Raw genomic sequence first — 16450 nt, 5'->3', positions numbered from 1 at the left:
GCGCCACACTCAACTAATAGTGGTTTATATAGGATTTTCTTCATTCTGTGACTCGTCTGTCACCTGACTCCTCTAAACAAACTGTTTGGATTCATGACGAGAGATCAGTGGGAAGACAACTAATTTAGACCCCACAGCACTAAGAATAGAACCTGCACTATTTGGTAATGAATGAACCTTTGCTAGCTACCAATTAGTGGTCTGATCCAACATCTACAATAATGTTACTGCTCCGTAACGTTAGTCGTAGTATTATTCTCTTGAAACTAAATGTTTTTCGCCGCTTGAACTTGTGTGTTGATGTATGCCTGTAATTTATCAGCGCTAGCTAGTTATCATTAGCTTACTAGCTAGCTGATAGCTTTGTAAAACAGGCCTGTTTTCGCGAACACTCACGTTTGCCTGGTGTTCGGTACGCTAACTAGCCATGTGAGCCACACGACTTTCTTGGCTGACTTTGAATTGTTAGTCTAGCTAACTACTTTTTAGTTTGCTGACGATGGCTAGTTAGGCTGCTAACATTAACTAACAACATTTAGCCAACTACAGTAGATAGTTGATGTTAAAGTTCGTATATTGCTTACTGCTTAGCTATTTAGCTAACGTTAGCTACTTATAAACTGAAGCTTCGAAGTGTTTTACGTATTAGCTAGCTAGCTAACGTTAGCTAAGAAGCCAGAATAGTGTGAAAGTTTTAATATGGAAATGGTTGAGAAGTTAGCCCCTAATTGTCTGTGTTGGCTCTTGCCAGCAGTCATGTTAGCTAGAGAGGTTAACTAAAATAATTAGTTAGCAAAAAAAAATCTAAGCAGAGATAAGTAAACAACTTTATTAGCCATAGCTACGACTAGTCGTGTGGCTAGCAACTTTAGGAATTAGTAGCGAAGCCTGTCACGTAACTAATTTATCTAAATATTGAAACGCTGTTCATTTTATTTAGCTTACAGGTTTTCATCGGTACACATTGTTCCCCGGGAAGTGTTTTGACTATTTGGCTTGTGTGCTTCACAGCTAAGCCTTTGGTCTGTTTGTGCTTTGGCTGGGGTGAAAAACGCTGATGGCTCTCATGGATAAGCACAAAGTCAAGCGCCAGAGGCTGGACCGCATTTGTGAAGGTCAGTACATACTTTTGCCCCATATTATGTTAGTGACTGACAATCCACGTGTACACGCTTCTGTAGCTAACTAACATAGCTAAGGATTCTTGAACATTTTATTTAAAAAAAAATCCAATGTAGAATGGCCTGATGATGGACCATAGACATAAATAGGTGATGGACAGCATGAAGTTGCGCTTGACTTCATTATGGCAGACAATGGGAGCTTTCCTCTGCCCAGGCGTTACTGACATGCCAGATCTTACAACGCCTGGATAGCTATTTTACGTATCAGCAAACCACATATGTTATAGCAATCTGTCAGTTGATGAAACAGTTGATGAAGTGGCACGCAACCATTGGTTAATGCATGCAGCATCTGAGCAGGGGAATGCGACCAGTCTTATAAGCTGTTCAATGTGTGAAGGGAAGGGTTCTCCAATGATTGATTGAATAACAGCTCTAATTCCATAATCGGCAAAAGAGTGCGGGTGGCTGCCTGTGGTCCTTCATGTTGCCTTTGTCAAGTCATCACTGGCTGTTTAGGTTACATACATTGATAAAACAGGAGTGCATTTGGAAAGTATTCAGACCCCTTCTCTTCTTCCACATTTTGTTACATTATAGAATAAGGCTGTTATTCTAAAAAGTTTTAAATAAATATTTTGAGAAAAAACTATCTACACACACACACACAATACCCCATAATGACAAAATAAAAAACATTTTGTTTGAAATTTTAGCAAATGTATTAAAAAAAACACCTTACTTACATAATTATTCAGACCCTTTGCTATGAGACTGGAAATTAACTCAGGGGTCCTGTTTCCATTGATCATCCTTGAAGTCCACCTGTGGTATATTCAATTGACATGATTTGGAAAGGCACACCTGTCTTTTATATGGTCCCACAGTTGAGGATGCATGTCAGATAAAAAAAAACAAGCCATGAGGTTGAAGTAATTGTCCGTAGAGCTCCGAGACAGGATTGTGTCGAGGCACAGATTTGGGGAAGAGTACTAGAACATTTCTGCAGCATTGAAGGTCCCCAAGTGCACAGTGGGCTCCATCAATCAGCTGCTGGGTTTGCTGCTATTTACAGAGGTTTGGAACTCTTTCTTATTGGTCTATTAACTAAAACTCCATCCCCAGGCTGAAATTTCAGGTGATCTTTTCAAACTGCTCTTACACTTCAAGGGCATTATCATAATTTTCACAATTCTACAGTATTATTCCAACCTCATAGATCTATTTACCTATATCCACACTATCTACTACAGAAAATTCAGTTTTGAAAGCACTGTGCCTTACTCAAGGGTTTACATGTGGTTAGGCTATGTTTCATTGTAATTTTTTCTCCAATAGCTTTTGGCATATTATGCACTTTATTATTAATCTAGTTTACTGCATATCAAGTAGCAGCCTAGCTGCTCTTAGCAACATGGGTTTATTTACATACACTAGTGTTGCTTTCCATTGTATTGGGTTGCACAAAAACAGTCTGCGGGAAGCCAATTCCATTTCAACTTACTGTGCCAGTGGGCAGGAAGGCTGGTCATTATGGGAATTTGAGACAAAATATCTAAAGGATCGTATTATTAAACAGACTTTCCAAACGTGGATCTGTTGTAGACCCACTTCCCCTCTGCTTACCTCAGTGTCAAAATAAGTCCACAAGTTATTCCTTTTTTGTCCACAAATGGTGCACATGCAGGACTACCTAACCTAGCGCCTCAATGCTAATAAGCTTTGTTTTGGTTGGTTAAGGCTGAATTGTTCCTCCCTCTGATTGGAGCAGGGGGCAGGCAGAAGGAGGAGGGTGTTTGCCTGGGATTGTGCCAAGCGAAAGCATTCTGACAGTAGCTGTAAGTGGAGAAGGAGAGGAAGAAAGGCTGGTCAACTGCAGCATGCAAGGTTAGGAGGATGAATGTCTTGTTTTTCTGGGACGAGAGCGGGGTAGATGGATAGGACAGAGTACAAATCTGCTATTTGGTTTAGCATTTTTGTCCTTGGGGTCTCTCCTGGTATTGTGTGTGTGTGTGTGAGAGAGAAAGCGAGCTCTGGAGCTTGTGTGGCAGGGGGCTGGGTGGGGTCCTGCAGCATTATCAGCCACCCCTCCCTGCGAGCTCACTTACACCCACAGTGGCAGGCGGAGGGGGAGAATGAATGAACGCTGAATGAATGGCATTGTGTGCATGGCCCTGCTGCCGGTCAGACCAGGCTTTCCACACACACGCACACATGGTCATGCACACACACTGCCAGGCGTCTGTCTCCAAGACCATATGGTGCATGTGTGTTGCCAGCTCCGCTCTCTTTCTGTTGTGCACCTTTTTGTTGTCGTCTTAAGGTTAATTTGTAATCAATGCCTTTTTTTGTCTAGATAGAAATGGGTTATTTTTGTATGTTTGGTGAGCGCTCTGCTTTTGTTGTGTGTTTATATTCTGCTCCAATCGCCTGTGAAGATTTGTCAGACTAGCGCCTTATTACTGCTATGTTTCATTTTCTGGATCAGATTAGAATGAGCCAAAAAAGCAATTTATTTTTCCATGCGTTGTCCTTGAGGAGGAATGATGGAATTTGTTGGCAAACAGAACAGTAATCTGTACTTGGAGCCTTCATATTAAGCAAAGGAAGCAATTGACAGTCACAAGTGCTGTGGTCTGTGTGCAGGCAGTGCTGTTGCTTTGAGTATTGCATTCTCGTCTCTTCAAAGCGTCAATGTCTAGGCTACTCTTTGATTTTCCTTAGCTCTGCAAAACATTGTAGCTCCACGAAAGGCCCCTTGTGTGCCTGTGAATTCCATTATCACTTGTGTTTAGTGTCATGATTTAGAAAGACACTGGTAATTGCTATTTTTTTTGCTTGTCATTCAGAGTTTTCTGCTGTCTCTACTTGGCACTCTGGCCTTAACGTTTTAGAATTGCGCTATTGGAGTGGGTTGGCATTCTACTGCCCTTCAAGGATTAGCAGAGTTAAATTGCTGCATCACTTTAGGGGATTTCTCAACTGTTAATGAATTATCTTCCTGCTATCTCTTAGGGATGGGCATGGTTATTCGAATATCTAAACTGAAATGAGTATTTGCTTACTCGGAGACTAGTCATTTTTGAAGACAATTCAAATAAATAAGGCCTATTTTAACAATAAATGCTTAGTTTAAAATGAAAAGCAATTATCTGTGATGTTGCTATATAGCCTACAAGGATAGACCATGACATATTAAAATGTACAACAGTTTGAGTGCGCCCCATAAAAAAGACGCACAGGTAGCCTACACACATTTCACACGTGTAGCTTGTTGTCGGTCAATCAAAGCAGTGCTGCAGTGAAAGGTGCCATATAAGAAAGTGAAATTGGGTATTTCTAAATGGAAATACAATTACAGAATTATTTTTGGGCTAAATTAGGAGTAGCTACAATGACTGATTAACAAACAGCCTGTTGTTTCATATGAATGGAGTTGTTGGAGTCAAGTACAGGCAGCACAGCAACAGCCTCTAATGTAGCTAGCTAGCGTCTTTACAAATATTTGATGAAGTTAAGACGAGCACTACCAGATGATGGTATAAATAACCTATGGCAACAACAAGTTTGACTAGCGCAAGTCAGTTTGGCTACTCGCTTGCACACTCTCTGCCATACACACTCACCGGCCCCTCCTACTCTAGTCGTGCTAGCAAGTCTCCATTGAAGTACAAAAAAAATACATGCTTTATTACATGTTTTGACTATCCAGATATCTTAAATATCATGACATCTGCTAATGTAAAAAGGGTTTTAATAAATCTGATTATTATTCGAAATGGGGAAATCATTTCAAATGCCCATCCCTATTTATCTTTGCTAATTTAGGTGTACATCGTTTGTACATTTATTTATGAGATGTTTGTGGCGATAGGGCTAGCAGGCAGGCTGTGTATTGTTGCAGAAGGGCAGGGGTTTCTGCCTCCAGACATAGACATTTAGGTCATGATAACTCAACAAGCCTGTGCCCCCAACCGCACCCTTCTGCTAATCTGCTGGAGGAGTCTCCCCTGATCAGGAGGGGTCTGGTGGGGGTTGGAGGACTGCCTTGTCTGTATTTGAGAATGAAGCAGACAACTTTGTGTACTGTGTACTCTGAAATGGCAATTTTTATATATAGTGCATCCGGAAAGAATTCAGACCCCTTGACTTTTTCCACATTTTACGTTGCGGCCTTGTTCTAAAATTGATTATATTTGCCCCCCCCCCCCCCACACACACACACACAATACCCCATAATGAAAAAGCACAAACAGGTTTTTAGAAATAAAATAAACTGGAATATCACATTTACATAAGTATTCAGACCCTTTACTCAGTACTTTGTTTGAAGCACATTTGTCTGTGATTACAGCCTTGAGTCTTCATGGGTATGATGCAACAAGCTTGGCACATCTGTATTTGGGGAGTTTCTCCCATTCTCCTCTACAGATCCCCTCAAGCTCTGTCAGGTTGGAGGGGGAGTGTCGCTGCACAGCTATTTTCAGGTCTCAAGATATGTTCGATCGGGTTCAAATCCGGGCTCTGGCTGGGCCGCTCCAGGACATTGAGACTTGTCCCTAAGCCACACCTGCGTTGACTTGGCTGTGTGCTTAGGGTCGTTGTCCTGTTGGAAGGTGAACCAACGCCCTAGTCTGAGGTCCTGAGCACTCTGGAGCAGGTTTTCATCAGGGATCTCTCTGTACTTTGCTCTCTTAATCTTTCCCTCGACCCTGACTAGTCTCCCAGTCCCTGCCGCTGAAAAATTTCCCCACAGCATGGTGCTGCCACCACCATGCTTCACCGTAGAGATGGTGCCATTCCTCCAGATGTGATGATTGGCATTCTTGGCCTGAAAAGATCATCTTGTTTCTCAAGGTTTGGGAGTCCTTTAGGTGCCTTTTGGCAAACTCTAAGCGGGCTATCATGTGCCTTTTACTGAAGAGTGGCTTCTGTCTGGCCACTCTACCATAAAGGTCTGATTGGTGGAGTGCTGCAGAGATGGTTGTCTTTCTGGAAGTTTCTCCCATCTCCACAAAGGAACTCTGAAACTCTTTGTCAGAGTGAGACCTGAAAATAGCTGAGCAGCGACTCTCTCCTTACCGCTAAGTGATTTTAAATGTAAAACAAATTGAAACATTAAAAAAAAAAAATATATATATATATACTGCTCAAAAAAGTAAAGGGAACACTAAAATAACACATCCTAGATCTGAATGAATGAAATATTCTTACTAATTACTTTTTTCTTTACATAGTTGAATGTGCTGACAACAAAATCACACACAAATTATCAATGGAAATCAAATTTATCAACCCATGGAGGTCTGGATTTGGAGTCACACTCAAAATCAAAGTGGAAAACCACACTACAGGCTGATCCAATTTTGATGTAATGTCCTTAAAACAAGTCAAAATGAGGCTCAGTAGTGTGTGTGGCCTCCACGTGCCTGTATGACCTCCCTACAACGCCTGGGCATGCTCCTGATGAGGTGGCGGATGGTCTCCTGAGGGATCTCCTCCCAGACCTGGACTAAAGCATCCGCCATCTCCTGGACAGTCTGTGGTGCAACGTGGCGTTGGTGGATGGAGCGAGACATGATGTCCCAGATGTGCCCAATTGGATTCGGGTCTGGGGAACGGGCGGGCCAGTCCATAGCATCAATGCCTTCCTCTTGCAGGAACTGCTGACACACTCCAGCCACATGAGGTCTAGCATTGTCTTTCATTAGGAGGAACCCAGGGCCAACCACACCAGCATATGGTCTCACAAGGGGTCTGAGGATCTCATCTCGGTACCTAATGGCAGTCAGGCTACCTCTGGCGAGCACATGAGCTGTGCGGCCCCCCAAAGAAATGCCACCCCACACCATGATTGACCCACCGCCAAACCGGTCATGCTGGAGGATGTTGCAGGCAGCAGAACGTTCTCCATGGCGTCTCCAGACCGTCACATCTGTCACATGTGCTCAGTGTGAACTTGCTTTCATCTGTGAAGAGCACAGGGCGCCAGTGGCAAATTTGCCAATCTGGGTGTTCTCTGGTAAATGCCAAACGTCCTGCACGGTGTTGGGTTGTAAGCACAACCCCCACCTGTGGACGTCGGACCCTCATACCACCCTCATGGAGTCTGTTTCTAACCGTTTGAGCAGACACATGCACATTTGTGGCCTGCTGGAGGTCATTTTGCAGGGCTCTGGCAGTGCTCCTCCTTGCACAAAGACGGAGGAAGCAGGTCCTGCTGCTGGGTTGTTGCCCTCCTACGGCCTCCTCCACGTCTTCTGATGTACTGGCCTGTCTCCTGGTAGCGCCTCCATGTTCTGGACACTACGCTGACAGACACAGAAAACCTTCTTGCCACATCTCGCATTGACGTGCCATCCTTGCTGAGCTGCACTAACTGAGCCACTTGTGTGGGTTGTAGACTACGTCTCATGCTACCATTGGGTGAAAGCACCGCCAGCATTCAAAAGTGACCAAAACATCAGCCAGGAAGCATAGGAACTGAGAAGTGGTCTGTGGTCCCCACCTGCAGAACCACTCCTTTATTGGGGGTGTCTTGCTAAATGCCTATAATTTCCACCTGTCTATTCCATTTGCACAACAGCATGTGAAATTTATTGTCAATCAGTGTTGCTTCCTAAGTGGACAGTGTGATTTCACAGAAGTGTGATTGACTTGGAGTTACATTGTTGTTTAAGTGTTCCCTTTATTTTTTTGAGCAGTGTATATATGGTAACCTGGGTAGATTTTGGGCAGTAATATCTATCTCGGCCACTCAGGAACAGTCAATGTCTTTTTGGCAAGCAACTCCAGTGTAGATTTGACCTTGTGTTTTAGGTTATTGTCCTGCTAAAAGGTGAATTCATCTCCCAATGTCTGGTGGAAAGCAGACTGAAACAGGTTTTCCTCTAGGTTTTTGCTTGTGCTTAGCTCCATTCATTTTTATTTTTTTTATCCTGTGAAAAACACCCCAGTCCTTAATGATTACAAGTATAGCCATAACATGATTCAGCCACCACTATGCTTGAAAATATGTACAGTGGTACTCAGTAATGTTTTACATTGGATTTGCCCCAAACATAACACTTTGTATTCAGATCAAAAAGTTAATAGCTTTGCCACTTTTTAAATTTTTTAAATTTTTATTATTACTTTATTTCCTTGTTGCAAACAGGATGCATGTTAAGGAATATTTCTATTCTGTACAGATATAATTATGTTTACTCTGTCAATTAGGTTAGTATTGTGGAGTAACTACAATGTTGTTGATCCATCCTCAGTTTTCTCCTATCACAGCCATCAAACTTTTTCATTTCACCATGGCCTTGTGAAATCACTGAGCGGTTTCATTCCCTCCGGCAACTGAGTTAGCAAGGACGTCTTTGTAGTGACTGGGTGCACCACAATGTTTGTGTTAACTTCACCATGCTCAAAAGGAATACTCAATATCTGTTTTTTTGTATTACTACCAATAGCTGCCATTATTTGCGAGGCATTGGAAAACGTCCCTGGTCTTTGTGGTTGAAATTCACTGCTTGACTGAGAGGGACCTTACGTTTATCTGTATGTGTGGGGTACAGAGATTTTGGTAGTCATTCCAAAAATAATGTTAAACACTGTTATTCCACTCAGTTATTCCATGCAACTTTTAGGTTAAGCAAAATTCTGCTCCTGAACTTAATTAGGCTTGCCATAACAAATACCTTTTAACTCAAGACATTTCAGCTTTTTATTTTGTATTAATTTATAGAAATGTTGAGAAACATAATTCCACTTTGACATTATGGGTTAGTGTGGGTGTAGGCAAAGGTTTAGGGGTGTGAATACTTTCTGAAGGCACTGTGGTTTGTTTGGGCCATTTTATTGTGTTCTCAATAAACCCCAAAAATGTTAATGCCCAATGATGGCTTATGTGGCAATTATTTATAGAAATACTGTCATTTTGAAACCTGTCCTTTTTGGCACCATGGATCTAGTTAGTGGGAATTTTGGAATACTGCTGCCCGAGAGTGTAATAGCTTAAATTTGCAATGACACTATAACTTTGAGACACATCCTGGCTTTTTGTAGATGTGTTGTGGTCCTCATAAAGGGATTTAGCAAAAATGTGTTACCTCTGTCCATGCTGGACATAATGCATTCATATGGGATTTTACTTAGTGACGTGTACAGGGCAGGTTTCCTGTTGCGTTTCTTAAGTGACACTGTATATCATCATATTGTATATCATTGTAATCCCTAGACTTGAGTGGACACTTAAATCCTGTTTTTAGAGTGTAAAATGTTACTTTGAAAGTGAAAATCTAATTATTGTACTGCAACTTCTGATTGGTTTTCATTGTTACGATCATAAAGAACAAAACAAATTACGTATATTTTTGGTGGTTTTATTGATTGTGTTCCCCAATCAATCTCAAACATGCAGATGTTGAGGAAACTGTGGAAATTGACAGTTTGGCCTATGTGATCATGTAGATGGTCTATCTGATTGACGCTATAGAAAGGAGACATGGGGGGTCCCATTTGACATTGCTGAAATTGATTTGTTGTATATATCTAGGCATTCGCCCCCCGATTTTGAATGGGCCGATGCACCCGCGGCCCCTGGTGGCTTTGTTGGATGGGCGTGACTGCACCGTGGAGATGCCTGTCCTGAAGGACGTGGCCACAGTGGCCTTCTGTGATGCCCAGTCCACCCAGGAGATCCACGAGAAGGTAACCAACTATCTCTCCCAGCACCACTACTCTCCTATACACCTCTAAGTATCTATCTGCATTTTTTTTTTAGTTGTGAAATGCATGCTTCATGAACCTGTCTGTTGTTTTTGTGGTGGGGGCTATTTCCAACTCAATGGAGCTAGGGAATGTATTTGCTCTTTTAGTGCAATAGTAGAACTCGTACATTCTCTCCCTGGTGCTTTAGGTGCTGAATGAGGCAGTGGGCGCCCTGATGTACCACACCATCAGCCTTTCGCGGGACGACCTGGACAAGTTCAAGAGCCTGCGGATCATTGTGCGAATTGGCAGTGGCTTTGACAACGTGGACATCAAGGCTGCGGCTGAACTAGGTTGGCTACTGGATCAATACTTTGCTTCACCTCCCATCTGTTTTTCTCCTACCTACTACACCCATCCATCCATCCACCTCAATATGTATCATAACTAATCGCTGTCTCCTTTGTGCTCTGTCCCCCTCAGGTATAGCTGTGTGTAATGTGCCTGCGACATCAGTGGAAGAGACGGCGGACACGTCCATGTGTCTGATCCTGAACCTGTACCGCCGTGTGACCTGGATGCACCAGGCTATGAGAGAGGGCACCAGGGCTTCCAGCGTGGAGCAGATCAGGGAGGTGGCCAGTGGAGCTGCCCGCATCCGGGGAGAGACGCTGGGCATCATCGGCCTGGGTGAGGAGGGAAATTGATCTCGTCTTAGCGAGGGCTCTCTGCAAGTGCAGTCATCATAGGACACACATGTTGATTCAAGTTTTCTGATGTGATCTGTTTCGAAGTTGCAGTGTATTTTTTAAATATTTTTTTTAATCATTATTATTATTGTTGGTGTCCTCTCAGATCATTTTAATGTATATTTATATTATATTTAAAGTAAATCATTTTTAGTGTTCTGAGAAGTAGTGAGAGGTTACTCTGACCACTACGCCATCCTCCAAGTCTGAGTGTATCTTGTGGCGCAGGGCGAGTGGGCCAAGCTGTAGCGCTGCGGGCCAAGGCCTTTGGCTTCAGTGTGATGTTCTACGACCCCTACCTGCCAGACGGAGTGGAGCGCTCTCTGGGCCTGCAGAGAATGGCCACTCTGCAGGACCTGCTCATCCACTCTGACTGTGTGTCACTACACTGCAGCCTCAACGAGCACAACCATCACCTCATCAACGACTTCACCATTAAACAGGTATAAGACACACGCCCACTACTGTTGCAAGGTATACCGACGCTTCTGTACTTTTTTGATACTCTTAAAATGGAAAAACGGTTCAGTAGTAGGTTTTGTTACTTTCGCTAGATCTGTCAATTGCTGATCTATCAGTCCAGTCGACCCCTTATTATAGCGGTGTGCCTGCTCCACTTTCGCCTTGTGACAACGACGCTATCGGTGTGATCATCTGGATATGTGTGCAACAAAAGTTCAACATTCACCTTCTACCATTTCTGTCAAGCCGCCTACGCATACAGTTTGACGCATACGTTCGATAAATCCAACATATGCACCACACAGAACGCACTGCAACTGCCTCTGCAATGCTGCGAAGCAAACGCAGATTTCCGTTGGAAATGAATGTACTTCTGGTGTACCAAAATGCAATGACGCTGTCGGTGTGATTGAGGCGTTAGTCATTGCTAGCCTGCACTGGGAGTCTGGGCTGCATCATGTTAGCTCCCCTTCATGCGGTCTCTCGTTTCTCTCTAAGATGATCAGCGAACAGACTCCCTCGTGAATGACGTCAGAACTGGTTAAAGAGACGGCACACATTTTTTGAAAATAAGCTACTTCTATGCAAATGTTGATCAGTACAATAAAATAAGTCTCAAATGGAAGGGAAACATATTGTCATCTGTAGCCCCATGAAGACAGGCAAAACAGACTCAAATCAATGCATGCACCTATTGAGAATGCATTTACCTGTATTGTGGCTAGGCCTAGGCTACATCTTGATTTACCCAGTTTATCAATAGAGATTAACCATTCAAATAAATGATTACCATTATGTATTTGTAGAAACAAAGTCTAATTGATTTATGCATACTTGGCTGTCTACCGTGGTATCAAGTATTGTGATACTGAACCTGGTATTGAAATCAAAGTAAAAATTCTGGTATTGTGACAACCCCAACACACATGTGTACACCATTTCTGCCACCCACAACACCCTCATTACCAATGTGTTATTTTTGTCTGCGTGGCTTGCTGACTGATCTGTCGCGTGTGCAGATGCGTCAGGGAGCATTTTTGGTTAACACGGCTCGCGGGGGCCTGGTGGATGAGAGGGCCCTGGCCCAGGCACTGAAAGAGGGCAGGATACGGGGTGCTGCCTTGGACGTACACGAGACGGAGCCCTTCAGGTCAGCTTCTTCCCAGCCCACAGGCACTTATAGCCTCCTCATCCTGCTTATAGCCCAGTCATTTAAAACGTGCAAACAATAACTGGTTTGACCGTTGTGATTCACCATTTTAACATTTCTTTTTTGTGATCACCCCCTTGCACACACTCTTTAATATCTCTCACCAGTCTGTTCATCTATACTCCTCCAGCTTCTCTCAGGGCCCATTGAAGGATGCCCCCAATCTGGTTTGCACTCCCCACGCATCCTGGTACAGTGAGCAGGCGTCACTCGAGGCGCGGGAGGAGGCAGCTAGGGAAGTGCGCCGGGCCATCACAGGTATTCAGTTATGCAAGCCTCAGTGTATAACAGCATATTTATAGGCATTAGGCACATACACTAGGGTACAATGATACAATTGCATTTCTGTGCAGAGTGAACAACAGTCGGTCCACATGAGACTTGGCACAGTGATATAGTTTATGTATTACAGCCCACAAGTTGTTTTGTCATCCCAAAAAAACCTTATCAAGAGTTGTCATTAAGTAGACTTTGATCCGTTTGACTGTTGTGGTGTTTTTTCTCCCAACAGGCCGCATCCCTGACAGTCTGAAGAACTGTGTGAATAAGGAGTATCTGATGGCAACGCCCCAGTGGCCTGGCATGGACCCTGGGGCTGTGCACTCTGAACACAATGGTGTTACTGATTACAGGTACGACCATGCTTTGCGGAGACTGTTAAGAGGGACAGGAAGCACCCGTAGGTAATAAATGAGTGACAGTAAAGACAACTCCAGGTATTGATGACATCTGGCTTGTGTTATATGACCCTAGAAAGATAATTCCATATAATGCTATTTTAATTCTTCTGTCTCAACTCTTCATTTGTCAACAGGTTCTCTACTGGTCTAGTGGGAGTGGCAGCAGGAGGCCTGACTGGGGCAGGCACTGCAGTGGAGGGAATTGTTGCAGGGAACCTGGCTATGGCACATGGGATTGCCCCTGTGTCCCGACCTCCCCACACACCGTCGCCGGGGCAACCCTCTAAAGCAGAAACAGACAGAGACATGCCAACGGACCAGTAGCCAGCTACCATTTCCCCTCTGGTCCACAACATTCCGTCATCACTCTTCATGTTCATGCAAGCAGATACACTAGTATTGAGGTCCATTCTGACCCAACTTTGGTCCCATCCAACAGAACAGAATCCTTCACGAGAGACCAGTCTGCATAGACTCCCTACACTCGTCCTCTTTTCTCTCATCCAGAAAGCAATAAGTGGATTACTCAAGGATTTTTTCCAGTTTGCTTTTAAACCCCTCTTTGTCTGACTTTCCTGTGGCTCAGTGTTTTTGTAAATGACTCCTTTACGGAGAGAAACCTGTTAATGTTTTTCCTGTATTTTTTGTTTGTTTTTTATATGAATTGCTGTTTGACATGAGTCTGGAATGGTATAGAAGATGAATAACGTTTTTTCCACTACTATTTGTTCACAAACCTTACAAAGGATTTTATATTATTGGGCTCAATACATTTCTAGTTATCACGATAAAAGTGTGGCTCTGACTTTTTATGAGCTTTTTGATGTGAATTGAATAATATCGAAAGATATGCCTCTGCTGATAAGGAAAATACATACAGCATACGATGTTTGTCAAGACCACCACCTACACTTATTTTCTCTGTTGGTCTTGGAATATTTTCATGATTAAATGTATAGATCTTCTGCACATCCTTGTGGTTGCCAAGACTAGAGGGACGGCGGTCTTCTTACCTTTCTATTTCCTTTATATGTTACCTTTGGATATGAATACAACATGAAAACTATATCTTTGCCAAGTACTCAAATGATCTATCCTCCTTCACAGCACTCCAATATCAACATTGCCCCTCAGTGTCTGAGGTGTGATGCTGTGTCTGATGCTATAATTTTGGGTGTTCATCTTGTGTACTGCAGGCATTGAAACTTATTTTACCTGTATGGATTCCATAGTGGCTGTCAATGGAATGGCGTAATGAGGCTTCAAGACATTAGTCTGTCACATTTGCAAGGATGATGGCATCCTAGCAAAATGTGTCCACACCCATAGTAGTGTTTGTAAGGGGGCAGGAGCCCAGTTGATGTTGGTTCAGTTCAATGTCCTGACCACATCAGGAACAATTCTGTTTGTTTTTCTGCTCTGGGTGTACCTAGGGCTCACTGCTGTGTTTGTGTGCGCCAGGCACGCATCTGTGGCTTGGTCACAGGGTTGTTCACAACCATATTCAGAACATTTGACGACCGGGGGACAGCGGTTCATTACTACTACATGAATTCGAGAAATGATTAGATGGCTTAATTTCATAATCGTCTTAATCTGAATTAATGCTTGGTACTTTGGCTGGCTTCTGGGTTGAGCGGGCATTGTGTCAAGAAGCAGTGTACCTGTGGACATAGACCAGGGAATCTGTGGCAGGGATATCCAATCTGTTTACTGACTATCAAAGCCAGTATAAGAACAGATGAAGTGGAAAATTGAGAGTATAAGTTTGGGTGTGTACTTAGCATTGCAGTCCGATGTGGGTAATGAAGTCCCTTATACTTATCAGCAATTCTGATATGCTAGTGGCAAAGCCATAACACCCCTCCCCCCCAAACACACACACACACACACAAGTAGTCTGGGTACCAGTCTGTTTAGCTATCATTCCACTCCTTGTTATGCTAAACCGAATAATCTTTGGCATATGTCATGAAGTGGAATGATAGCTAAACAGACTGGTACCCAGACTACTTTTTGTCATACCTAGGCTACCCTCGCAGGCTAACAGTCATAGAAAATCAAGGGAGTTTATACATGGTATCACACTGGCACAGCTTCAGATTTGTGTAAGTGTGTTACTGGAGAAGGGGACCTTCAGCCAAAGATGGACAGCCTCCCATAATGCCTACTTGTAATCAGGGGTAATTTACAAATGGGAAAGCAGTGGAACGGAATTCTGCCGTCTTTGGCCATCATGATCTATAGAATTTCATTTCAACCCCTACTCGTAATTACACACTGGCCAAGTATAGGGAAATGCCTGTTATACCTCATTAACAGATATTGAATGTAGCTTACGCTCTGTTATTCCTCTTAACAGATACTGCTGAGATCTATCACCAATTTAAAATATGTGAAATCACTGTTGGCCCATCTGTTAGTAAGATGCATGATTTACTCCGTTTCAGCAGATTTCTCTAACTCAAAGAAAAGAAATCCTCCCGGATGAGTCTTGACCTCCATGCTTGTAGTTTTGAAGTTGTCTTGTATGTTTCTCTTTATGGGTATTAATGAATTTGTCATTAGAATCACCCCCCCAAAAAAAAAAAAAAATAAGAAATGAGATTAAAGCAAGTAACAATGGAACTACAACAGACTGAATAGTTGTCCTTGCCTAATTTCATCAATCAAGTTTTTATCATTATTGAGATGACTTGTTTTATTGACATTGCAACAGAGAATATGAACAGACAAGGGGAATCAAGCATTGTTGCTAAAGTGGACTTCTTGCTGACACCCATATCATAATTTTTTTCTATGCAGAGGTAGTACATTGAGCTATACACAGCTGTGATGAATGCCTTATCCTGGACCTAACGTTAACTTCCCTCCCGTGTTCTTTCCCACCCTCCCGAAATGGGTGCTCCACTCTGCTCCTTTTTGTTTTGTTTTTTGAGTTAAGTTAAATATAGCTTAGATCTGTATTCTGAAGACTTCATCTTGACAGCCCTAGTAAAACAGCATGATTAGAGCGTTCGTGTCTCTCTGGGTTCGTTCAAGCATCTGATCCTGTTTTACGTAAACTGATCATTTATCTGGAAAACGGAGCAAATTGAAATTAGCTGAGGGGGGTGTGATGTATGGGAGAGAGATCAAATCTTTAGAAATGGAATCCATGTGGTTCAAATCTGATGTGATTGATGCCTGGATCATTTACATTACAACATACAGAAATGTAATGTGCATTAGGCTATTCTATTTCATGTTTAGATTTCTCAAATCAGACTGCAAAATGAGAACAACCCAGTACATTTGTAATTAGGATTTATTCTGAACTTTTTAAATAGGAACAATCATTGTGATGTAAGCTTCTACAATAAAGTATTTTAATACAAAGTAATGTTCCTCTGAAATGTTTCAGGTGTGGTAAGGCATTTTTGTCAGTTAGATTGTATTCTTTTTGCTTCCCATGCAATTATTAAAAGTGGTGTGTGTGCATTTTAGCATTTGAAAAGCTCCTGTCACATAATTTCCAGTAAACCTGTC

At 42.7% G+C, this 16450-nt stretch overlaps 1 protein-coding gene across 3 annotated transcripts; it reads left to right on the top strand.

Annotated features, from left to right (window-relative positions):
* Positions 1–8: 8 nt before the first annotated feature.
* Positions 9–16300, top strand: LOC115105216 (C-terminal-binding protein 1-like). 3 transcript variants are annotated; one of them, XM_029626972.2, is made up of 10 exons: positions 9–164; positions 1012–1115; positions 9667–9821; positions 10030–10174; positions 10305–10511; positions 10799–11013; positions 12052–12182; positions 12373–12500; positions 12754–12874; positions 13057–16300. In XM_029626972.2, exons 2-10 carry the CDS (start codon positions 1058–1060, stop codon positions 13244–13246), a joined length of 1350 nt encoding a protein of 449 aa, XP_029482832.2. In that variant the 5' UTR covers positions 9–164; positions 1012–1057; the 3' UTR covers positions 13247–16300. The 3 variants fall into 3 exon arrangements, with proteins under 3 accessions (XP_029482832.2, XP_029482833.2, XP_029482834.2); XM_029626973.2 differs by lacking the exon at positions 9–164 and adding an exon at positions 2896–3011 and having other exon boundaries at positions 1030–1115; XM_029626974.2 differs by lacking the exon at positions 9–164 and adding an exon at positions 2865–3011 and having other exon boundaries at positions 1035–1115.
* The last annotated feature ends 150 nt before the right edge of the window (positions 16301–16450 follow it).

This window comes from Oncorhynchus nerka, linkage group LG22 (assembly GCF_034236695.1).
Source record: "Oncorhynchus nerka isolate Pitt River linkage group LG22, Oner_Uvic_2.0, whole genome shotgun sequence".
NCBI lineage: Eukaryota > Metazoa > Chordata > Actinopteri > Salmoniformes > Salmonidae > Oncorhynchus > Oncorhynchus nerka.
Note: the sequence above shows the minus strand (reverse complement) of the source record. Positions and strands in the feature narration are given on the sequence as shown.